This window comes from Pogona vitticeps, chromosome 11 (assembly GCF_051106095.1).
Source record: "Pogona vitticeps strain Pit_001003342236 chromosome 11, PviZW2.1, whole genome shotgun sequence".
In the NCBI taxonomy this organism is placed as follows: domain Eukaryota; kingdom Metazoa; phylum Chordata; class Lepidosauria; order Squamata; family Agamidae; genus Pogona; species Pogona vitticeps.
Genome location: NC_135793.1, coordinates 19,571,412 through 19,597,038, shown reverse-complemented (window position 1 = coordinate 19,597,038; position 25,627 = coordinate 19,571,412). Strand labels below are relative to the sequence as shown.

Genomic DNA, 25,627 nt, shown 5'->3' with positions numbered 1-25,627 from the left:
ATATGTGAAACATCACACACAAAATGAATTGGATGGGACACGACATACAGCTCTATCAAGAATCCTGTCTTATAAATGTGCAGGAGGACAGGCAGCCACCAGCCAAACGTCTCATAAAAACACCCTAGCTGTAAAAGCATGCCTACAAAATCATTATACACATGAGCATATTGGTGACACTGGGACGACAGAGTGAAGAAAGATGCAAATAGGGCTAAGGCAGGAAAAAGAGGCAATGAGCCACAAATGGTCATGCGTGCCGGAAATCATCTGAGAAATTCTTACAGTTAAAACGGAATTCAAGAACAAAATGCAGAGCAGAGAGACCTGGAGAAGCGATAAAGGAACAGAGTCAATCCTAAGTAGGAACTGAGAGTAACTGAATAACCAAATAGGGATGTTACAATAAGAGTAAAAAGGGAACTGGATACCTACCCACAGCTGGTCATCCTGACCTGCAGGACTTTTCCTTACAAATGCGCCATAATAAGTTGCAATATTGCGGTGATGGGAATATTTCTTCAGCATGTTGATTTCCAGTTTGATTTCTTCCTCCTCTTCCTTTGGACAGAAAAAGTGGGGATGGGTGGGAAAAGAGAAGGTCACAAGTATCAAGGTGAAGAAGGCGTGTACTCTCAGGGGTGTACTCACTTTTGTTGCCAGCGGTTTAGACATTAATGGCTGTGTGTTGCGTTATTTTGAGGGGAGAGCACATTTACACAGTTATACAAGCTGTATACTCACTGCTTTACATTGTAGCTAAGTGTCATTTCTTCAGTGTTGTCAAGTGAAAAGGTACACTAGTGTACTCACTTTTGTGATATACTGTATGACAAACCACCTGTCGTACGTCCCTTAAACTAGCCTGCTTCCCATGGCATGATGAGTGGGCTTTTAGACCAGATGGGTGGGGTATAAATCAAATAAATGAATGAATGAATGAATGAATGAATGAATGAATGAATGAATGAATGAATGAATGAATGAATGAATGAATGAGGATCGTCCCACTGCTGGTTCTGAAGATTCCATCAAGAGTCTACTTTGTCTGTTTTTGGGTGTTTATCTTTATCTCATGCAGCATATTGTCTTGGTTTGGGTTTTGTAAGCAGCAACAATTCCCATTGCTTACCGTAAGCAATTTCTTGGCTGTAAATAGGTGGTTTGACACTCAGAAACTAGTCTGAAACTCAGCCACATTTAAGCTGTCAAGCACACACCTTTAACCTCAAAGGAAAGATGCTCACGTGATACTTCATTTCACTTCCTGATGGTTCTGTTTCAGGTTTCACTCATTTTTTCGGAGTGGGGTGTGGGGTGGAAATCTCCATGCAAGTTGGAGGAACACAATCAGTGCTTTATGACAGGGACTCAAATAAGGCACCAGTGAGACAGCAAAACATGAGTAAGTTACTTTTCCTGGACTACAATTCCCAGAACCCCACAGCGAAGTTCAAGCAGAATTAAGAAACCATTCTTTTATGGATCTAGCGATATTAGCTTTGGACCTTGCTTGAGTTATATTAAAAATAATTATAACTTTTCTGACCTTGAGAGGCCAGGCTCATATTCTGCCCTTGAACTAAACAGCTTCTTCCGCCTAGGAATTGCATTTGGTAAGGATCCTGTCCTCCTTCTCTCAGACTCAGCCCTCCATCTGCCATTCAGAACTAATGACACTGACTTCCTTATAGGGTTATTTTGGACCATCTGTCCTATATACTTAGAAAATATTTGAAATGCATCACAGTTCTTCTTATTAGATTGTGATGCTTAGTATTTCTTCTACATCCACGGCAATCGAAGACATCCAAAGCAAACAGAGACAACCGTCTCCAACTGTGCTGTGTCTGGCTGCCTAATGACAAACTGCCCCCCCAGACCCCAAAAAAAAGGGGGGGAGAGAAAGAAAAGAACAAAGTCTTTGATCTTGCCAAGAAGGCCCTGCCTGCTTTACTTTGCCAGATAACAGGAAGTACAGCTGGCGGAAGAGATGCTGGTGAAACCCACAACGGCTCTCAGAAGTGGTGTGGTACAAGACGGGAAAGTTCCCATGCCCATCCCACGCTGACTCGGCTCTTCTTGACAAACGGGGAGGGGGGGAGAGATGATCTCATAGTGACCACCACCAGCATCCTGCTGGCCCAGCAACCCACCACAAAGCAGTGTGAGATCAAAGCTTAACAAAAAAAAAGGGGGGGGAACCAGAGCTGATGAGCATTGCCAGAGTTCTCAGAACCCACAGCAAAGGAGGTAGAAGATAAGAGTGCCGGAGAGAGAGAGAGAGAGAGAGAGAGAGAGAGAAAGGCTTTTAGAAGTGATAAATCTAGCAATGATGGAGTAATGCCTGCCAAATCAAAGTGGAACCAAAGCAGACTGGAGACCAAAGAGTAGGCAATAATGCAGCCCATGAGCAGCATGGCATGCTTAGATTTTGGTCCCTGCACTGAGATGGGGTTGCTTTCTGAAGTCCTGTGGGTGGACTTCAGTGGCGGGAAATTTCGACATGGGAAATGAATTCACTCTGAAATCCACTACTGATATTCATTTTAGCCGCTTAAAACCAGTAGAAGGCCAGTGGTTTGTTGTTGTAAAATAACATTGTATATTAATATTGTAAAATAAGCCAAGTCCTGTGTTGGTGTGAATTAGCAGAGTTTTTGTCCCAGTCCAGGACACTCCAGTTGAATGATGCAGGCAAAGATAGCTTCTTCCAACACCAAGTATATTTACAATATGTACAGAAGTTTTGGCAGTACAAACCAGCAGCATGACATTCTTCAGAAGAGATCCGTACATCTTCTCCACCTGTCCACACAGTTCTCCACATGCACATTTACATACAGCCATTCAGTGAGGATGCTGCATCATCCCAGACACTACTTCATTTAATAGACATACTACATGGTTCAGCATTTTGCACACCTGTCAAATACGGCTGCTGATTATCATAGGCCTTGTTCTGCATCAGTGTGGAAATTCTCCTTGACATCCTGGAATCAGAACCTTTTGCCACACATAGAGATGGGGGAATTCGTATTCATACACGAATATTCCCGCCCAGCTGGACTTAAGGAGGGGCCGGCCCCCAGAGCTCACACAGAGATCTGCCAGGAAATCCCATTCTGCTCACGATTGAACTCAAGGGTGAACTGCAGCATCTTGCACCAGGTCAACTTTGTTAGACTACCGTGGATGATTTCCTTATGAAACAAGGAGGAAACCACTGTTCTTCTCCACACCCCCAACTCATTTTATAGACTGGGTGCTGGTCTTTCTTTACTTTTCGGTGCCTGTTGAGAGCCCTTCTACTTCTTCAGGCCTCCACAGTTTATCAGAGTTGCCTTCCTGTCAAAGAGGCTGCCTGTTGTATCCCTGCACGAGTCACTGGTCCACCAAGAGCTTGGCAGAGTTCCTCTTTTGGACTTCAACTCCCAGTTTGCCCCAGCCAGCATGGCTACTGGGAGTTTTAAAAAAGTAACTTTTCCAACCTGCCATTGAGGTCTGCCCCCCTGTAGGTTCCAGTGAAGAAGGGAGGAGAGTGTTGATTAAACTATAACACAGAGTCTTGCCTAGGCTATAACTTAATATAGATAGCCACTCCGTACAGGACTATAAGGGTCAGTGCTCTGTTTAGGGAAGCCATTTTGCTACACTCCTCTACTCCACTCACATTTATAGTTTGGAACAATGACTGCAGCCTCACTTTACAAGTGGGAAATTAAAAATTGCCCCTGCCCTCTCCTCCATTTTCAAAACAGGGGAGGAGAAGCAATATTTGCATTTATGACTTCTCTGCTCCTCTGTGATGCCGACAAGCCTGCGCTGGCCTAGATTTGGCTGATCAACTGGCTCTGAAGGAGAGGGACGAGGGATGTCATAAACACACAGCAGGGGCTGCAGAAATCTGACAGGAAGTCTCCCATTTGCTATCTCTGGAAACAGATAATCACTCAGAAATAAGCAGGAAGAGGTATTGTTGCTTCATTATTATTATAGACCAGGAAAATATATACAACAGACTTCTTCAATTGCCATGCCCCAATTGTGTAGGCATGATTGAGAACGGGGACCAGGGGTCCGTCCGGCCATCCTCCCTGCGTTGGAAGAAGAAAGAACAGCGCAAAGAACAGTCTTTATGCAAGGAGATGATTTTCTCCTGCAAATAAGCCATCATTTCTACACTCGGGACGGGTCGTTTTCTCTGCCTCTGTTGTAATAGGTATTATGACTAACTAGCAAATTGCCAGATCTGTTCCTTGTACAGGCAACGCCCTCAGTGACACCGCCTTCTGGCCCGGCTCTTCTTTCGAGTGAGCTGTATTTCTAGCACTGCGGGCGTAGTGGGCCGCCATTTTGGATCAGCCTTCCTGCCCCTCAATGGCCCGGTTTGTTTCTTCACCAAATGTTGCGCTCCATTCCTGGATTCGATCTGAGAAGTGATACCACTCCAGTGAGAGTTTCGTCTTTGCTGCACTAGAATATCACTTGACGTGGTCTACACCTTGAAAACCTCTCTTCCTTTATTTCCAGGGTGGACAATCTACAGGTAGAAGTCTTTCTCAATTTGCCAAGAGTTGGCTGTATGTAACAGGCCGCCTGCCACTAGGAAGCTAGTGTGAAACACAGTGGACACAGAGGAAACATACCAAGGCTCAGGAGATCTGGGTTCAAATTCCTGTTGGCCATGGTAATTCACTGAGGGCTGGTCCTGATAAAAATCCCTTATTAAATATCTCACATGCCTATTAGGGCCCCCATGAGTTGGATGTGGATTGATGGCCCACAATAATAAAAGAAGTCTCAAATCTGGTAGCAATGCCATGATGTGACTCAGACAGACGTTTGTGTCTCAGCAACCAAACATAAATAAAACCCATGTCCAACTACAAAACATTGGAAAGTGTGTGAAAACTTTCTGCTGCATCAGTAAAACCTTCCAGGCAAATGAAGAATCCTCTCTTTGAATTGCAGATATTTTGGCTCTTATGCACCTGGTGAGACCACTATCCACGCTGCCCCTTTTCTGCTTAGAACCATCCATGGGTCCAATTTTCTTGGTGGAGTGAACGTCAGATAATGCAAACATGACAGCTGCTTCTCTGATTAATGTTAATTTCTCAATTAACACTCCCCCCCCCCCTCCGCAAAACAAGGTCAAACAATCTCCTTACTCACCTCGGTCACGTTCATCATCTTGATTGCTGCTAGCTGCCCAGTCTTCACATGGCGGCCCTAGAATGATGATTACAACACACTCTAAGTACTGTACACATAAACATGTAATAGTGGCATAACTTTGCACAGTAGTGACCTGTGTCAAAACTGTAGAATCATAGTCCGCTATTTCAACCGATTCCATGATAAGTTCGTTTTTAAAGTGGGTCAGTTGAACGAAAACCATTTTGACAGCACCTGTCGCAAATCAATATTAAATTACTACAGTAATATTCAATTATACGGATAACAGGAGCAGACAGAGAGATCTCAATGACTTCAAGCCTACGTACATCTGCTGACATTCTGAATTTCAGAAAACGTAATATTCCATACAGAAAGACAGTTTTCTAGTAAGTAAAGGTTCCCCTTGACATTCGTGTCCAGTCATGTCTGACCCTAGGGAGTGGTGCTCATCCCCATCTCCAAGCCGTAGAGCCAACGTGTCTGAAGACAGTTTCCGTGATCACGTGGCCAGCGTGACTAGACACGGAATGTTGTTACCTTCCCACCAAGGTGGTACCTATTTATCGCCTCACATTTTTACATGCTTTCAAATGGCTAGGTTGGCAGGAGCTGGGACAAGCGACAGGAGGTCACTCTGTCATGCAGATTCAATCTTACGACGGCTGGTCTTCTGACCTTGCAGCACAGAGGCTTCTGCGGTTTAACCCACAGCGCCACCACGTCCCTCTAGTTTTCTAGTACTATACAAACAATTAGCAAATGACAACCAGTGTGGTGAAGTGGATAGAGTGACAGGAGACCTGGATTCAAATCCTTGCTCAGCCTTAGAAGCTTATTGTGGAGCTGGCAATAATGGCAAACCATTCCTTGAACATGCCTTGAAAACCATAAACCGGAAGCTACTTCACAACACACAATCAGCAAACAGGTGTGTGTGTGTGTGTGTGTGTGTGTGTGTGTGTGTGTGTGTGTGTGTGCGTGCGTGCGTGCGTGCGTGCGTGTGTGTGTGTGTGTGTGTGTGTGTGTGTGTGTGTGTGGCAGGCGGGCAAACGTGTTGTCGTTCTGTGGCATAGCAACTGGAGTGCATCTGGAGAAGACCATGGGTTCAGTCTCCAGTTTCACCACCTAACAAGAATATGAAAGAGCAGGAATGAAAACAAGATTGGATCAGGACTTCCAACCATTAGCAGCAGAGCTGGCCCCGTCATCAGGGAGAGGGAGGAGATGGTCTTAAGGAGGCCCAACCCCAGGAGCCACAAATGACGCCGCTTGCGCCATCAGGAGGTTCCCTTTCCTTCCCTGCTTCAACTCTCTCTCTCCCACCCTTCTCAGCCCCATCCCCTCCATGCCACACCTTCCCACTGTGCCCATGCCATCCCCCGCCACTTGCCCACTCACATGACCGTTCCTTGCGGGCGATCTCCTGCCACCCAACCACCCGCCCATCCTCTGCTTCAAGGAACAGCCACTGATGCAAATCAGACAGTGTATCTTTAGAAGGATTGGATAGAGCCAGTCTGGTGCATCATCATCAAAAAATATTTCTTTCTTTCTTTCTTTCTTTCTTTCTTTCTTTCTTTCTTTATTTATTTATTTATTTATTTATTCGATTTATATCCCGCCTATCTAGTCGGTTAGGACCACTCTAAAGCAGGGAGGCAAAGGAGCAGATGATGGGGAGGCCAGCAGGCTGCAGCAAAGAGGGCATAGCCTAGCATTGCTGCTTCTCTTCCTATCTCAGGTAGCAGGAGAGCTTGGGCGGCCAACACAGAATAGAGATTCTTGCAAGGATTTTCAAAGTCTTCCCTAAAAATCGTGTTCCCCCAATGCATATCATTTCGGATGTATTGTGATATCCCAGATCAATTGTCCAAGTCCCTCCTTTTCAAAGGACTTCCCCCATCCCACTGTTCCGGAGGGCCCCTAAGACTTGAAGGATATGGTTAAAGGGCCACAAGGAGGAGGAGGAGATCGGAGGTTTGAACTGAAGTGGGGAGCTCAGACTTTAAGCTTAATTTGCAACCTACCTTCCATTCAAAGCCAGTTTGTGCCGCTGTCTTTGGGAAAGGAAGTTGAATCAGGGCTTTTTCATTTCTGGGGGCACTGTGGGGGCAAAGCAAGGAGCCCACGGTGGAGCGTCACACTCATGGGTCCTTGGTGTTCAACCTGGTGTTCAAGCACCCTGAATGCAAGGGTGAATAAAGAAGGAGAAACTAAGGAAGACAAAGACGAATACGCACTTCTCTTTAGAAACGGCCATAATCACTGTTAAAGTCATCAAAGTCTTGCGGCTACAGCCCGGCTAACTTAAGATCAAGGGAAAAAGAAGGAAGGGAGAGAAGGAATATATAGAAATAGTGCATGGAAAGAAGGCTGGTTGCGTGATCCTTTCAAGAAGGAAACATCGAGGTGGGGTGCCCATTAGCATTTAAAGATCTTGCACCCACTCCATACCCAGTGACTGGTTAGGAGGCAGCTGGGGGCTGTTGCCTAGAGGCTGGGGGGTGGGGAAGAAGGGGGGAATGAAAACAAAACAGAGAGACCATCTCTCTCTCTCTCTCTCTCTCTCTCTCACATCCACGGCCGTTCCTCCACCATTCAATTGGCTTGCAGTTTGCATTTCCTTGCTTACAGAAATGGAGTCTTCACAGTGTACAATTACCAAGTGAAGAAAAGTAGGGCTTGAAATTGTCCAAAAAAAGCTGAGCTTGATTTGTGAGGTCTTCATTCTGGTGTGGAGCAGATCTGGGCACATGGACTCCAAGTAGCCTATGCAGAGACCTCTTCCCCTTTCCTTCTAGGTTGTTGACCCCAGATCCCATAAACACGAGCGCTATCCTAAAAGAGGTCTGATCTTGGCTCGCATCCAGCTGACGTCAGTCGCCTCGACTTTGCTTCCTTTAACAGCTCTCGTTCCTCTATGGAAGGCCATTGTCTGCAAATGTTTCCAGGCATTGAAAGCTTTACAGTACAGCACAAAGCACTTCCAGACAAATTGGCACCCTCGTTTAACCCCCAATTTCTGCCTGGAATGTAATACATTATTGGTCGCCCTCCCTGGTTTAATCTAGAAACATGTGCTCCTCTGGGAAGAGAATGGTTCGCTTACAAATATTGATTTATTGGGAAAAAATGGTTGTAAGATAAACATTATCTGTTGGTCACAGACAAGGCTATTTGAATAAGACCGATAAGAATAATTACTGAGAAATGACTTGCCCCCAGTTCAGAGGTCTGTGGCTACTTTCAGTTAATTACTGGGCTGAGTGAAAACGAGAAACAGTTAATACCCTTTAAAAAACCGAGAGGATGCAGTTACAATTAAATGGCTAATTTCTCAAAGATTACACCATTTTTAAACCAGGGCAAATGATTTACATCACCCATCATGACAGTTAGCCTAGAAAAATCCATCACTCTGTGACAGTTAATTAGTGCGGCTTGCTTTTTCCCCCTCCACCACTTGATGGGTTTATATAGTTCTGATGAAGGCCAATCCCTTCTGTTTTAATCACTTAGATTGTTAAAGAAGGGTCAGTGTTATATGTTGGTTGGACATGTTGTGAGAATGGCTGATGGTTGGATTCCAAAGGTCTCCTGTATGGAGAATTAGTGCAGGGAAAGCGCCCCAGAGGGAGACCACAACTGCGATACAAGGAGATCTGCAAGCGGGATCTGAAGGCTTTAGGAATGGACCTCAACAGATGGGAAACCCTGACATCTGAGCGTTCAGCCTGGAGGCATGCGGTGCATCACGGCCTCTCCCAATTTGAAGAGGCCCTTGTCCAGCAGGCCGAGGCAAAGAGGGAGTCACAAAAGCAGCAAAACCAGGGAGCTGGACAGGGAACAGATTGGATTTGTCTTCAGTGTGGAAGGGATTGTCACTCTCGCATAGGCCTTCTCAGCCACACTAGATGCTCTTTCCAAGACCTCTATTCAGAGCACGATACCATAGTCTCTCGAGAGTGAAGGATGCCTACTAGTGTTATAAACTCTCATGGCAGCTCCTTCCCATTCTGTGGCTTCCGTGCTGCTGTCTTCAGTATCTACATATCTGAGGCTCCCTGGCAGCCAAAGCGTGCAAACTTCGGATACTGGCATAAACTCTGGAGCCCCTACACCCTAGTCCTTCTGGAAGACAGCAACTGAAGACCCAATATCCCATCAACCTCATCTTCTATCAAGTTTCTAGGCAGTGCTATGGGTCTACTTTACTGTGTGTGTTTTTTTTTCACAGAGTGCTCTGGAAACCCTGCCTCAAAGCTGAGCTATCAGCGAAACCCATGACAAGCTTCCAGCTGCTTCTACGAACACCCTGGCGGTCTGTCTTCTTGTTATTCTTCCTCTGATGTCACAGGTTAAACATAATCATGGCTATTCCAACTCTGAATGGTTTAGCTGTGAGCAAGGATGCTGCACGGTCTACATCTCACAGTTTCCAAGCTTTTTCTGCCATCATGTTCTTTGTCTTCTTTATTTTTTTTCCCTATTGATTTTGCGAGTGAGATATAAGAATATTTATTCTTGGTTCCCCGTTACATAGCTAAAGTATTCAGGTTTTCTGTATTTTATGTGTCTTATAACTTCATGGTCTTTTTTTTTTACCTTTGCTTTAGTATTTATCCTCTGATCACCTTCTCAGATCAAGACATTTTGAGCATCCTGAATTAATTCCACATTTCACATGCTTCCTCCTCCTCCTCCTCCTCCTCCGTCGCGTCGCGTCGCGTCGCGTCGCGTCGCCGTCGCCGTCGCCGTCTTCTTCTTCTTCTTCTTCTTCTTCTTCTTCTTCTTCTTCTTCTTCTTCTTATTCTTATTATTATTATTATTATTATTATTATTATTATTATTATTATTATTATTATTATTATTATAGTTTTAAACTCTACCATTCTTTGTGGCACAGCAGAACAGATACACAATTTCATACAATACACATTCTTGAAGCCAGTTCTAGGTTTTTGTGGGGTATTAAATCTTTATCTCAAAGAACTACATATCTCTATTCTCATTTTCAATACATGCCTACAATCCTGCTGTCAATTTTATCCAAATTCCAAAGTACGTCTACTCCTCAACACGCTCCATGTTTGCCTTTTGTTTCTGAGTGGCTTATTTTTCATTGATCGCCACAAATATGGTTTTCTTAGCGTTCAATTTTAGACTCTATTGATCACTTATTTCACTGACTCGAGTGTGTAACCTTTGCAGACCACTTATATGGTCAACTAGCAATGCTGTCGTTATCTGCTGGTGTTGATAACCTCTCTCTTAATGACATTTTATTTTAACTACAACATAAACATAAAATACATAAACCAAAATACAAATCGACGGTGTTCTCCACCACCATTTTTAGCACCCGTGAGGAGATGAGGTGGGATTTTCTGCCTCAGGGGCCAAAATAATTTGACTAGCTCTGGATATTGGGCACCTTAATGAGGAGGAAGGGTCATCATTAGCTCATCAACTTTATGCCAAAAATGAAGCCAGTCCTGATAAACATGTCCTCAGCTCCAGCACAGTTCATCTGAGAGACAGGCTGAAGAATCCTTAAGACCAAACTTTCCTCATTTCCGGAATGAGCTGACAGGAGAGGTGGGCATTCGTGCTGGTTCGTTTATCAGACGAATAGGTTTCGGCGCTTCGAAGCCCCACTTCCTCTGGCGGCTGTCCACTCAGAGGCAATAGTTAGAAGAGCACGCAGAGACTAAAATGATCTGTATTTTATTTTTATTTACTTAAAATATCTTCACTCAGACTTTCTCCTCAAAAAGACCGAAGGTGGTTTACATAATTAAAAATACAATATTTAAAAGTGAAAAACAGTAAGTATAGACATAATTAAACAAGTATTATATTAAAACTGGGAAATAAAATAAAACAAAGACAGTAAATAAAAATATAAGATCTTCCTTAAGGTTTGACAGAGTTTCCTTCCCAAATTGCAGTGTATAAAATCAGCGCGCACACAGCACAAGTAAGGTCACTAAGAAGTGTCTGTGAGCAAAATCTGGCCTTCAAGCAAAATCTGGCCTATTTCTCAGTAACGACAAAAATAGGTCACTCATTTTTGCAAATAAGTGCAGGCCACTTTCCTCGCATTGTTATTGTGCAGGAAGTTAGTACCAATTCACAGCTTTTCAGAGTGTGCAAAGAAAGGACAGTTTGAGGCAGGAGTGAAGCCAGAGATGAAAAATTTGAGGAGGCAGAAAACTGAGAGCCTTAAGATGTGACTGCTGCTGCAAACAAACAGATCAAAACGCAGCAACAATGACAAACAGAGAAATCCTACCATCGACGGAATATTTAAGAAAGCCACATTTGTCATAGCAGAATACAGGAAGGAATTCTCCCCAGCTATAATTTTGGTTTTGCCCCCAACTTCGTATGAGACAGTACGTTCAGCCACAACTGAAAATGGAAGCCATTGACAGAGAGGACCCATACCATGAAATTAAAGAAAATCACTCTTGCCGACGCCTCATCCTGCCCCAACAATAAGCAGAAGAACAGACACCTGTTTTGCGTTAGGGTGAAGGAGTTCATGCTGTAATTTAGTTATAAAATTAGCTGTGACATGAATTTGCCAAGGAACTGATGAATTATTCCCATTTTTGTACAACTCAGTTTTGTCGAATATCAATCCCTACCCCAACGCCCACGTTTGTATTGCATGTTTATAAGTGCAACAGATCTTAACATCCAAGGTTCTTAAATTGTGCATTTTGATGGGTACATTTCTTCTTCCATGTAATAAAACATTTGCAGTTTCTTACAGGAAGAAACACCCATTCCATGCACAGAGTATTTCAGACTATTTAGGATCTTTTTATAAGACTCCGGGACAAAATGTAGATACGCCCGACTAGCTGGATAGCTCAGTGGTTTCGATATCAGTTCAATTCCCCACTGGGAGAAGAACTATCCTTGGTAGCCTTGGGCCACCTGCAGGGCGTCTTCAGAAGAAGGGAATAATAACCACTTTTGAGTATTCTCTACATGGAAATCCTTGAAAAGTGTACCATTCTCTTATTCTCGGATCATCCTGGGATTGTGCAGCTTGCCCAAGGTCACACAGGTTGGCTCTCCTTGCAGGAGGCACAGTGGGGAATTGAACTCTCAACCATACCTAAACCATTGAGCTATCCAGCCAACTGGGTATTCACTGAGAAAAGCACACTTTTAACAAAGAGTATCTGTCCACGGGTAGAAATACAGAGAATACAAACAAATGCTGAATCTATAACATCCATTCTGTGTATTAAGCAATATTACTGCCCTAGCTGAAAATCAACATGCCTTCTTACAGTAATAAGCAAATGGGTGGCTCTGAATCAATATAAGACAGATTTCTATTTTCCTGACAAACACAGCTGCTATTCTCCTGTCTGTCTGAGAAAATGGACCAAAGATCATTTCTTTGCTGGACGTATATACAAAGCTGAACCCTGTGGGAAAAACTGGGTGGAGTTTGCAGAGACAACTTTTGCTCCCCATGGAGTTTAAAAATTGTACCCGTCTTCAATTTTTAAGCTACATTAGGGCTTCTCTTGCTGGCTAGCCAGTGCTGGAGACATGTAGTTCCTGCCTGGAGGAAAGGGATCCAGGGAGGAAAAATTGGGTGGCTGGATGGGATACAATGGCCCACAGACCTCAAACTGTTTTCTCCCAAAAGATGTGACCGTTGTTGTTTAGCTGTTGTGTCTGACTCTTCATGACCCCCTAGACCAGAGCACGCCAGGCCCTCCTGTCTTCCACGGCCTCCAACCATCTCATCCTCTGTCGTCCCCTTCTCCTCTTGCCTTCACACTTTCCCAATATCCGGGTCATTTCCAGGGAGTTTTCTCTTCTCATGAGATGGCCAAAGGATTGGAGCCTCAGCTTCAGGATCTGTCCTTCCAGTGAGCACTCGGGGTTGATTTCCTTTATAATAGATTTGTTCTCCTTGCAGCCCAGGGGACTCTCAAGAGTCTCCTCCAACACCACAATTCAAAAGCATCAATTCTTCAGCGGTCAGCCTTCTTTATGGTCCAACTCTCACTTCCATACATCGCTACTGGAAAAACCATAGCTTTGCCTATGACGACTTTCTGTCGGCAAGGTGATGTCTCTCCTTTTGAAGAGGCTGTCTAGGTTTGTCGTCGCTTTCCTCCCAATGGCTGCTGTCAGCATCTGCAGTGATCATGGAGCCCAAGAAGGTAAAATCTGTCACGGCCTCCATATCTTCCCTATTTGCCAGGAGGTGATGGGACTAGTGGCCATGATCTTAGTTTTTTTGATGTTGAAAAGATGTGACTAGGCTTTCCCAATCAAGTGTTTCCCCAGATGTCTAAGGAACACCTGGAATGCTGTCCCCTTCAAATGAAATTGTATTTAGCCAAGATGGATGAGGGCCAGCTGAACTGACACCAGGCCAGCTGAACCTCTGATGATTCATCCGAGGGGTGTTGGAAATTACTTAGGATTCCTCTTGCTCTGGCATAACTTCATGCCAGCATCCTGGCTGTGTCCTGAAGCTGGAGGAAGTTTGGATCTGGCGTTAACTCGGCTCTTTTGTTGCTTCACCTGCTCCCTCTTTTCGACCCTTCTGCCCACAGATAGTAGCCAGCCGAGCAGTTCTGCTGGCAGATTGCCCTGTTGGCAGATCTCCGAGATCAGCCAGCAGAAACGGCTTCTGCAGGAATAAGGGGATTTCTGCCAGCAAAAGCAGTGTCTGCCTATTCTGAGCCCTCTGTGGTAGACACATCTTTGAGTTAGGGTTGCGCTGCTAAGCAACTGCCTAGTCTGCCTTCCCAGACAGAACAGTTGTCAGCCAGAAGAGCCCAATTATTCCAAACATCATATTGCAGGAGGGGACAGCAAAGAATCCACCCAAAGTATATTGAACAGAGAAGAGAGTAGATCAGATGGAAAGTGATGGATAGCATGTGCCAGTCAGAGTAGGCAATGCTAGGCTAAATAAATGAACGTTTCCAATGATGGGACGTAGGTGGTTGCTGGACAATCATGCCTCAAATCCCTTTTCAGTGGTTATGCTGGCTGATGTAGTACAATAGAATATGCAGAAGCACACCTTCCCCAGGGCTGGTCTAGACAGACACAAGCAAAGCCTAGAACAGTGACTTTTCGGACTACAGCTTGCAAAATCTCTCAGTCACCAGTAACTTTTCCAAGCACTTTAGATAAAGCAACTTTCTATCTTCTCAGACCTTCCTTATAACAGCCTTTGTTCCACCTTAAAAGAAACAGGGAAAAGGAGAAAAGCCAGCTGGTATAAACAAACTGGAAAAATCAGCTAGACAATCAGAATTCTTGAGGCCAAATACTGCTGACTGGACAATTCCAGGAATATCGCTAAATATACTGGAAGAGAATTCACAGTGAAAGGAGAAAAAGAGAGAGAGACAGCAGCTACTGGCAGCATGAAATGAACATGAGGAACACAAGCTTTTGCTAAGATCATAAATCATACAATCCTGGACCACACGTTTCCAGGACTAAAGGCCAAAATTACTTCCCCAGGTTCTGAGACACCAGGATAAAACACAGGGTTGGAAGATGGAAATCTGGAGAGGGGGAATTGACCTCATCTGCAATCCGGTGGGAAAATGAGGGAGTCGTGGCATTTTCTAGCCATTCTCCTGTCTCATCATCTCTGACCCGTCCTTCCCTCATAATTGGAGCAGAAGGCCAAAATGGGCCAGGCAGCAGGTGACTGATGGACAGATTGCAATCATGGAGAAGGTATGTGTGTGTGAGGGGGAGAAGTTACAATCGCTTCTCCTATCAGTTTGGCAATTGATTTCCAAACATACCGCAAGCTACATCTGCTTTGGGCATGGCGTCCTACCGACCCTAAGTGAGTTTCTGTTTCTAGTTGCAAAACAACAAAAGACAAACCCTGTTCATACATTTGCATAAGAACCAGTCATTCTGATTTAATTATGCATTTTATTAATTTAAATGAATGGCTGCCTCCATTTCCTCCATTTAATCTCGCTGGATAGAATCACACTTGATGGCATGCTGTTATCCTAAGCTGTCTTGAAGCTGTTTTATGGGAAAAGGCTGGGCAGATATTTTGTACTAAATAAACAAGTACTTTATCTAAAATTATTATTATTATTATTATTATTATTATTATTATTATTATTATTATTATTATTATTATTATTATTATTATTATTATTATTATTATTATTATTATTATTATTATTATTATAAACCCACAGCAGTTTACAAGAAAGTATTCCTTTTAAAAAGGCAAAAGGCAAAAAGGTTTTGTTGAAAGTACTGCAACAGTTTTCCGCTCAAAGGGCTGGCTGCATAATAGCTTAGCCCTCTGCATGATAAACTCAGAAGTCTCACTCTGTTGATTAAGTCTTTAAACACAGCTTATTGTAGCTTTTCCCAGCCTGGGAATACCCAGATGTGCCAGATGACAAATTTCATCATTTATAGGTAGCACTGCATAGAGTAGACAGGGATGGTAGAAACTGTCATGCAACTCCTATAGAATTCTGTTTATTTATTTAAAATAATTTTACTCCACCTTTCTCCTTTAAAAGGACTCAAGGCTGCTTACACCATTAGAGGACAGTATTTAAAGCTAAAAACAGCAAGTATATAATTACTAAAAGGATAAATAAATACCACTCTAAGAAATAGTAAACAAAAGCAATACAGTACTAAAAACCAATTCAAAGCAGTAAGGCACAACCATCCATTTAAAAATCCACTCAAGCAGCCAGTCTGAGGGAAAACCTGCCTGAAGAGAAAGGTCTTTGCCTGTTTGCAGAGGTACAGCAAAGATGGGGCCAGTCGGGCCTCCTGTAGGAGGGAGTTCCAAAGTCTGGGAGTAGTAACTGAGAAGGCCCTGTCCCATGTCCGCATCAAGCACACCTGTGAAGGTGGTGGGACTGTGAGAAAGGCCTCCCCTGAATGATCTTAACATTCAGGTAGGCACATAAAAAGAGAGACAATCCTTGAAATAGTTTGGACTCAAGCTGTTTAGGGTGTTATAGGTTAGAACCAGCACTTTGAATTATGTCCAGGAAAGGATCAGCTTTAGAAGGCACTAGGTTTGGAAGCTCAACCGACCGCTCGACTGCTCGCTCGACTGACCGACCGACCAACCCAACCCAACCAATGTTAGCTAATAAATCAAGGTGGAACTTGGCTATTAAGAAGCCCTATTTGGCTGCACACCCATGTGTACAGGGGAGCAGCCAAGCCTCCCCCATCCATCACCCTCCTACATGTGGGCAGCACCACATCTGAAGAGAAAGAAAGGCTCCATGACTCAAGGGGGCTCTCCATGTGAGTTGGGTCCCTGGAAAAATCATTTCCCCACTCAAGTGGAGAGTTGTTCATGTAAAGTGGGGCTCTGCCTTTCTGGAACCATTAACCTCCACCAGAAGGAGAGCTATGACAAGAAGGGTGGATGAAAGATGGGGTTAGACTGCTCCACTCTTCTTGCGAGTGCTTGTTGTTGTTCTTGAATTGGCTACGATTGTGCTTAATGCTCATCCCAGTGCACCCCTTAGTTAAGTATATAAACATGAATTCATTCCAAGAAGAGCCTTGGGCTCTAGACATCTGTTGATGAAGGCTAGGGTTACATTAACTCTTCTTAGACAACAAGAAGAGTTTTGCCAGTGGAATACTAAGCTACAACAACAGAAGGATCGTGTCTCGATGGAGAGACATAGCTATCTCACTTTACTGTACTTTGGTCAGGTCTCCCCTGGAATACTTGAGTCAGTTCTGGGCAACAGAATTTAATAAGGATATTGACAAGGGGGAATGTGTCCAGAGGAAGGCAACCAGAGGAAGGCTTAGGAACCAAATCCTACAACTAACGGTTGAGGGGAATTGGATATGTTTACCGTGGAGAGGAGGAAGCCAAGGGATGACCAGATAGCCATCTTTAGATCTGAAGGGCTGTCATATGGAAGAAGCAGCAATTGTGTTTTCTATGGCTCCAGAAGGCTGGCATGAATGAACAGATTCAAAGTTCAAGAAAGGAGACTTCAACTAAATGTCAGGGAGAATTTCCTGGTAGTAAGAGATGTTTGACAATGGGATGGACTATCTTCAAAAGTGGTGCTCTCCCGTCCAATTCACATTATTAAACAAAGATTGAATAGACATCAGGGATGCTTTAGCTGTAGGTTTTTGTCAGAGCGCTTGATTAGAATTCACTGGTTCTTAACCTTGGGTTACTCAGGAGTTTTGGACTGCAACTCCCAGAAGCCTTCACCACCAACTGTGCTGGCTGGGGTTTCTGGGAGTTGCAGTTCAAAAACATCAGAGTAACAAAGGTTAAGAACCACTGGATTAGATGACTGGCTATTAATGTTTCAAAGGGAGCTTTTGAGACTGTAAGTGCCAGTTAATGAGAGAAAAGGGGTGAACTAATTTGGAGGGACTTGAAGCTAATTCTGCTCTGTGAATCCTTGCACTTCTGCTGCACAGCTAGAAGAATTCAACCTTTAACCAAAATTTTAAACTCTGCAACAAATTAAGATGAAATTCACTATCTGCCATGGTCGTGGGTAGATGTCAGGACTCTCACAGCGCCAATGTGTTTTAATATGGCCGTGCTGATGCCTATTCCCCATGTTCTCCTTGATTTATTTTTCTAAATTACCTCTTTTCTTTTGGTGACTCCAACACTTAGTACTTTCCAGCTACTCTGTTCTTCACAGAAGGCTAGAGGTTCAAGCCTTCTGGAAACATTTTGTATATAGCAGTGGCAAAAGGAATGGCTTAGTGTTGGGAAAAACTCTCCGTGCCCATCATATTCTTTATTTTATTTATTTAAAATATTTGTATTCCACCTGCTTAAAAGGAACCCATGCCAACTCTTCTGGAATCACTTTGCAGATGGCCTCTCCATCATTAGAACTAGCCTTTGGCTGACATGCATCTTGGTCTAGTAGAATTCCCATTAAGAATGATTGTTTTGCTATCGTTTTCTGGAGAAGCAATTTAGCACGCTTTTTAATAGTACTTCTCAAAATGAATTAATCTTTTATGTTAAGATGGCAAGGGCAAATGTTGAAGGAATGTTATTTTTCTTTCAGACCCCTTTAAAAAAAAAATTCTCGGCTTCAGTGCAAATGACATGCAAAGTCCGTGCATGTAAATAAATCATAGAGTCCATTATCAAAGCCAACAGTATATATATATATTTCATAAAAATACTTTTCTTTTTGCATTTCAGGAGTCTGAAGCACAAAAGCTGTAACAGCGCAGTATTTAAGCAAGTGCAGTGTAGCAGAAATGATCTGTAAACTGTTCGTTCCTTTTATTCTTTTCCTTTTAAAACCTGACGTTTAAGAAAAAATACGGAAGAGAAATGCTCATAAAATTTTATTCAATAGTCATTGAAGCTTTCTGCCTTCAAAATAATGCATTTCAGAAACAGAAAGGAAAAGAAAAAAACAGGGGGAAAATTGTATCATCACATGCTTTTCTCAAACTTTCTTCAATTCAAATTACTTAAATGCTACAAAAGATGCTTTTGTGATGGACTCAAAGGATCTTGAGTGATGTGAGCAATGAGGGTGGTGGTTGCTGTTTTCCGCTTTAAAAAACACCAGGCAATCAGATTATGATGCAATGACAAGCCATGCTTACAATTGGCAGCAGTGTGAAACTTTTATATTCCAAGAATTAAAGCCTCCAAAATCCCATAAAGATCAAGAGTCAATGACCTGTTTGGCTGTGGGATTCTGGGAGTTGTAGTAAATAATAATAATAATCCCATTTCTGATCATTCCTTTGGAGACATCCATTGACTGCTGTCGCTACTGAACAATATGGAGAGTTGTAGTCCAAAATCACAAATCAGCACATTTCTGCTCCCTATTTTCCTCTCCAATGGGTGAGACACACTGGTGAGCCAAGGAGCACGGCCCTGATCCTCTTTCTTTGGTGCAGCTTTAGCTCTTCTCAAGTTCAAACTCAAACCCGGAGTGAATTCACCATCACCCCACAAACTGAGACTCACCAGCTGCTCCAATGCAGGCAGTGGCACTAGGGGGCAGAGAGTAATGTATGTAAACAACTTTATAGACAATATAGTGCTGCTGCCATCATCATCATTTTAGAGCTGCAGAACGGAAAGGGACCCTGTGGATGATCGAGTCCAGCCCTTGTTAAGGAGGCTGAGTGGGGAACTGAGCTCTCAACTTCTGGCTCCACAGCCAGAGACCTTAACCACTGAGCTATCGAAGGTTGTTGAGGGAAGAGACCAAACCTCAACGGTAGAGCAATTGCTTTGGATACAGGTCATTCCATATTCAACCCTTGACATCTCTCATGAACTCAATCAGAAGACCAAAAAAAAAAAAAAGGCCTTCTCCCAGAGGCCACAAAGAGATGCCACCGGTCAAGAGCTGAGCTGGCCCAGAATCAACGTTCTCCAATCAGATGCCCCAGTCTGATGTTTCAAACGGCACCTGCCATAATCCTTGACCACTGGTCATGTTAGATGGGGCTGATGGGAATTGTAGTCTAAATCTGGAAGGCACCAGTCTAAAGTAGGCTGTGGTAGACCCTACTGGCCAAGATAGAGAAATAGCTGCCTGGTTATAGTGTTGTTTCTTCTGAATGTGGGCATCCACCAGTGGTTCATGGGTACAGCACAGCTGAGGGTAAAAGCAAGCTTTGGTCACTTTGTTGGGCAAGTAGGCAGAGTGGTGTAATGGTTACAGTGTTTGACTAGGGCTAGGAGGAAAGGCAGGAGGCAAATCCAAAAGATAGTTATTCGCCTTCTTAACCTCTCTTACCGAAATCCATTGAGTTTCAAAAGGCAGACAGTTAAAATCCCAAGCGTACTCCATTTAACTCTAATAGAATGACTTCTACGTAAAACTGAGTAGGACTGTGCAGGAACTTGAGTTAGATCATAACTGGGAGTGATTCGCTTTCCTATACCGCTGGATCAGCATGAAATAGTTTCTCCTCCAGCAAGGTTTTCAGCACCTGGTGGCGCAAGCATGATTATGTGCGTTTTATGGAAAACAAAGCACTGCATTGACAAACACAGCCCCAAGGGCCAAACCGGATTACACAGCAGCAAAGGACCAAGTCTGAACCGAGTCTGCACATTTCTGTTAACACCCATATTAAATCCTGAGCTGATCTTGTCGCTGTGGTTTCTCTCCTGCTTAAAAGGCTATCCAAGGACTTTGTAGTACTGTATGAGATTTCCTTCATGCGGACAGGGCAGTAGAAATGACCTTCAACCATCTGAAGAAACGAAAACGCTACAAAGTTTCCTGAACTGGATTTCCTCTAAGTTGTTTCCGTCTACCAGTTCTATTGTCGTGACAAAGGAAGGAAGAGAGAGACAGACAGGCAGGCAGGAAGTCAGAATATCTTGTAAACGCTCATACTCGGCTTTAAAAGCACAGATTCTTGTACTCCAGGTTTTGAGCCTGTAGGGAAAATTAGCAGGAACAGCAAGGCAAAAACGAATAATCTAGTTTGTATGGAGGAAGGAGGGCTTATACAGTGGTGCCTCGCTAGACAGTTACCCCGCATGACAGTTTTTTCGCTAGACATTGACTTTTTGCGATCGCGATAGCGATTCGCAAAACAGTGGTTCCTATGGGGGAATTTCGCTGGACAATGTTTGGTCCCTGCTTCGCAAACCGATTTTCACTAGACAATGATTTGCTTTTCGCTAGACAATGATTTTGCTAAACAGCGATTTCAGTGGAGCGGATTATCATCGTCTAGCGAGGCACCACTGTATATTGCAAGGAGTTTATGATGCTGCTCAAGGGAGATGCTTTCTCTGCCTCCATGGGATTCCTGTTGGGGTATAGTTAGATAGCAGATTCACCACCCACCTGCACCCCCATAGCCAATATTTCACAAGTGTAGTTGTTGTTGTTCCTATACAGGAGCAAGGAGGAGAAATCCCAGAGTCTAAGCTGAAAGCTATTCTGTTCTCTCTCACTCACATGCAAGCGAGCGAGCGAGCGAGCGAGCGAGCGAGAGTCATCAGAATACGAATCTAGTTTTAAATCTGGTGTTTTCAAAAGTCGGTTCCAATCACGGTAAAAAGAACCACCGCTTTGGAGAAGAGGATGTGCGGCTACTCAGGCAGGCTTGCAACACGATGTCCTAAAAACAGCAGAGCATGGAACAGCCAGGTCTCCCCATGAAGGAGAGGACTGCCTCTCCCAACTGGCAATCTTCCCTGCAGAGATCAGCGGAGGGACTTGGCAATGGGCCTTCCACACGGCCCCCATCCAGCAATTCTGACTCAAGATCATAGTCTCTCCAGTCTTCCTGACTGTGACCTGATGGAGGGATGATCAGATGGACTATGGGAAATGGTGAGTGCTACCTCCAGGGGCTCAGGAGGCTACACATAGCGTGGCTCAAGGCTGCATGTGGTTCACAGGTTGCCCACTTCTGGCTGCGTCACATGACTGGCCATCATGTTGATTGGATCCCAATGAGTCAACCCATGGAGAAAACAGAAGGCTTTTTTTTAAAGCTCATGCAAAGAACTCCATAGGATGCCTGAAAGAATCCAAGACTGAAATATTAAGTGAGCTGATAAAATATCTAGCAGTCGGCAATTCTGCCTCGGAGAAGCATATAGAAAGTTTGAGGCTCAAGGATATGGCAGAATTCACTCATTCTTTTGATTCATGTTCATCTCTCTCTCTCACACACAAAAATCTCAAAAAACATAAAACAAAAAAACCCAAAGCAAAATAAAACACATTTTAGCACTTTTCGGTGCACATTTCTTAAATTTAGCCTTCAAGTCGTTGCTTCAGGCGCTCTCAGGCTTTCTGCACGGAGCACCAACTGCTTTCACACTTCATAATTTAACAAGGCCACGCAACAGAACTGCGCTCCTCTTCGATTCCCGGCACCCTCCTCAAATGTACATGAAATTATCTTTTGGGCTTCCCACCACCTTCTTCTGGCGAAAGAACTGATCTCTGGCACCCTCCGCTGGGTTCCTTACAAGATGTAGGGAAGGAAGCATACTGCCTAAGAACAAAACATTAAAAAAAAACCTGCTTGAAATGAAAGCAGTCACTTTATTTGCAAGATCAAAGGATGGCCTCTTGCCATGGCAGCTATATTGCTTGCTGTCATCCTGAAAATGTTCCCATCAGTGACATAGATGGGGAAAGTCCAGGAGAGGTTAGGGACCAGCTTGGTATGGTTGCTTCGACACTGCATGCACATGGGCTCATGACAGGGAGATGATACATTCAATGGTTTATTTTTGCTAGCTGCTGACTTCTCCCACGATTAAAAACCTACTCCTCCTCTTCAACAACTGGCCATGCTGGGTGGGGGATACTGGAAGTTGTAGTTCCTAAAGGAATCTATCTGATTGATGGGTTTAATACATCAGACAGCTGTAGCCCATGATGTATTCTTCCCTTCACTGTTTGCATACAAAATATTCGCATTTGTAGTTCAGCTTGGTTTTAATTCAATGGTCACAAACATGTTGCTTTGTATAGTGAATCACACTACAAGAGGTCCATTGAACCAGTGGGGATTTGGTGAGTCAGCTCCTCTGTAAGGTAAAGGTAAAGGTTCCCTTTGACATTTAGTCAAGTCGTGTCCAACTCTAGGGGGTGGTGCTCATCCCCGTTTCCAAGCCATAGAGCCAGCATTTATCTGTAGGCAGTTTCCGTGGTCACGTGGCCAGCATGACTAGACACGGAATGCCATTACCTTCCCACCAAGGTGGTACCTATTTATATACTCGCATTTTTACATGCTTTCGAACTGATAGATTGGCAGGAGCTGGGACAAGCGATGGGAGCTCACTCTGTCGTGTGGATTCGATCTTACGACTGCTGGTCTTCTGAATGAGCAGCACAGAGGCTTCTGCAGTTTAACCCACAGCGCCACCACGTACCTACATTTTAGAACTTACAGAACTCCTCTGTAAGTTCTATGAAATCAAATGGACCTACTCTAACTGTCACTTAGGGTGTGGTTACACTGTTGAAATAAATCAGGAGAGGGACTGGGGTTTTTGAGTTTGGTTTAACATGTGGTAGTCATGTGGTTTTTGGGTTGGTGTATGTGTGTCCTCTTGAGAAAACTTTAAATCCATTTTTAAACTGTGTTGTCTATCGATCATGGGCTTTTAGAATAATTGCACGAGGCTTTGTCTTGTGCCCGCCCACCCGACCTTACGCTGTCTGCCTCTCAAAGCCACTAGCCGCCACTGCCGCACTGTTATATTTAAATATTATTATTTCTTTCTTGCAATCTGGCATAGCGCTAGTACAGAATGACGAACAGAAAAAAATTTAAAAGGTTTCCCTGCAGACAAACATACATACATACATACATACATACATACATACATACATACATACATACACACACACACACACACACACACACACACACACACAGAGGGGTGAGGAAGAAAAGGGAGCAAGGGAATTGGGGATGAAACTAATCAAAGACCTTGGCTAGGATTGCCAAGTAAGGATAGAGGGAGCTAAAGCTGAAACTGACCAGAATTGTAAAGGAGGGAAACACACACACACACAGAGAGAGAGAGACAGACAGACAGACAGACAGTCTTGGACAGAAATGTTGAGTTGAGCTGATAAACAAGATAGCTTCGTAGGCGGTTCTGATATCTTGCTTGTCTGGACATGTCCTGATGCAGACATAGCTGCACTCTAGGACAGCCACTACGTCAGAGAAGTCACAAGGCTCCAAATGTAAAGCCCCTACATCGAATTAGGTCTTCTCTAGGCTTTCCCCACTCATTGTCTTCCAAGTTGTTCGAAATAATACAGAGCCAGAGAGATGGATAACTCTTAATTTGCAACGACAGTGATTCTGGTCTGGGTCCTACTGTCTTCTAAAGGAAGTTCTCGAGGTTCTGAATGTATCTGGAGGATAGCATTTGGAAGTTTGGAGAGTTCTTGTAAAGTGTGGGCTAACCCTCGGTACAGATTCACTGCCTCCCTGAAATCGGAGTCACCAGCCTCCACTGGTGCAATTAAGTGTCCCACCATGAAAGTATTTATAATTTAATGATTTAACATATGTTTACCCCACCTTAAAAGATCCCAGGCAACTTACATCATTAAAGGACAACATTTAAAGCTCAAGACAATAAGTATACAAATACTAAGAAGGAACAAACAAATGGCACACTAAAAGACAGTAAACAAAAGCAGCACCAAAAACACATTCAAAGCAGTAAGGCATGGCAATCCATTTAGGAACCCCACTCAGGCAGCCAGCCACTCAGGGAAGGCTGGCCTGAAGACAAAGGTCTTTGCCTGCTTGCAGAAGGATTGCAAAGATGGGACCAGCTTGATCTCCTGTGGGAGGGAGTTCCAAAGTCTGGGAGCAGCCACAGAGAAGGAACTCTTGCATTTCCCCACCCCCAAACACACCTGTGATTGTGGTGGGACTGAGAGAACGGTCTCTCCTGATGATCTTAACAGCTGAAGAGGGCACAGTTTGCCCATAGGTAAAAGACATTCAGGACATGGCTGGTTTAGACTATAAAGTTCACCATTTTCTGTTCCATAGTGCTGAACAAATACAAAACCAGGTGGCGTTGTGGTTGGAATATTGTTCCAGGACTTGGGAGACTTGAGTTCAAATCTCCACTCAGTCCTGAAACTTACTTGGGCAGCCACTTTTTCTTCTATCAGGCAATCCTACCCCCACTCCCAGGTTGTTGCAGGATAAAAATGGGGAGGGTACCCTGCTTTGTGCTCATGGGAGGAAAAGAGATAAAAGGGACAAATTAATGAAATAAATCAAGTGAATAACTGAACACTTCCTTCCTTGATAGTAGGGCCGGCCCAGCATTGTAACATAGCAGATCTGCTTTGGCAACTATAAAAGTGGGCATTTGAGGAGAGACACCATTCCAAGAAGTGAAAGGAAGAAACCCTGGTAATGCTCATGTTCAATTCATTTAAGTTTGCTCACTGTTAAGACTTGGAGAGGGCTATGTCTCCCTCCCTAAGCATCCATCAGGGGTGTAAATGAATTCCTATTCAGCGTCACTATGGCACATCCATTGATTATCTTGGCTCCAAACTGTGAAAGGGATTTCAAGGATAACCATAAGAAATGTAGTAGCAAAGAACAAGTACCAGCCAAAACAGCTAGAGCAGAAGTTCACCCATCCATCAAAGACACAGGGGAAATACAATAAAATAGCTCTGTTTGCAAGAAAATGAAATTAGTTACATGATATCTCCGAAAACCACTCTCTTACACAAGCACTTTGCTGTATTCAGAGAATCAAATCTCAATTTAGTAAGGTATCAACGACTTTAAACACCTACATGTAGCCACTTTCCTCTTTTCTTTTCTAGGGTAACAATCTAGAAAGTCACAGCTTCCCATCATGTTTGAACCAAGAAACTATGGTTAATAACTTCTA

At 43.7% G+C, this 25,627-nt stretch overlaps 1 protein-coding gene across 4 annotated transcripts in view; it reads right to left on the bottom strand.

Annotated features, from left to right (window-relative positions):
- Positions 1-25,627, bottom strand: part of NRK (Nik related kinase) — a 125,968-nt gene that overhangs the window by 75,147 nt on the left and 25,194 nt on the right. For all 4 annotated transcript variants that reach the window (XM_020813943.3, XM_072981398.2, XM_072981399.2 and 1 more), the window contains exons 3-4: positions 5,179-5,235; positions 436-561 (exon numbers count right to left, since the gene is read on the bottom strand). In XM_020813943.3, the coding sequence (XP_020669602.3) occupies positions 436-561; positions 5,179-5,235 (183 nt within the window). The remainder of the gene's footprint in view (positions 1-435; positions 562-5,178; positions 5,236-25,627) is intronic.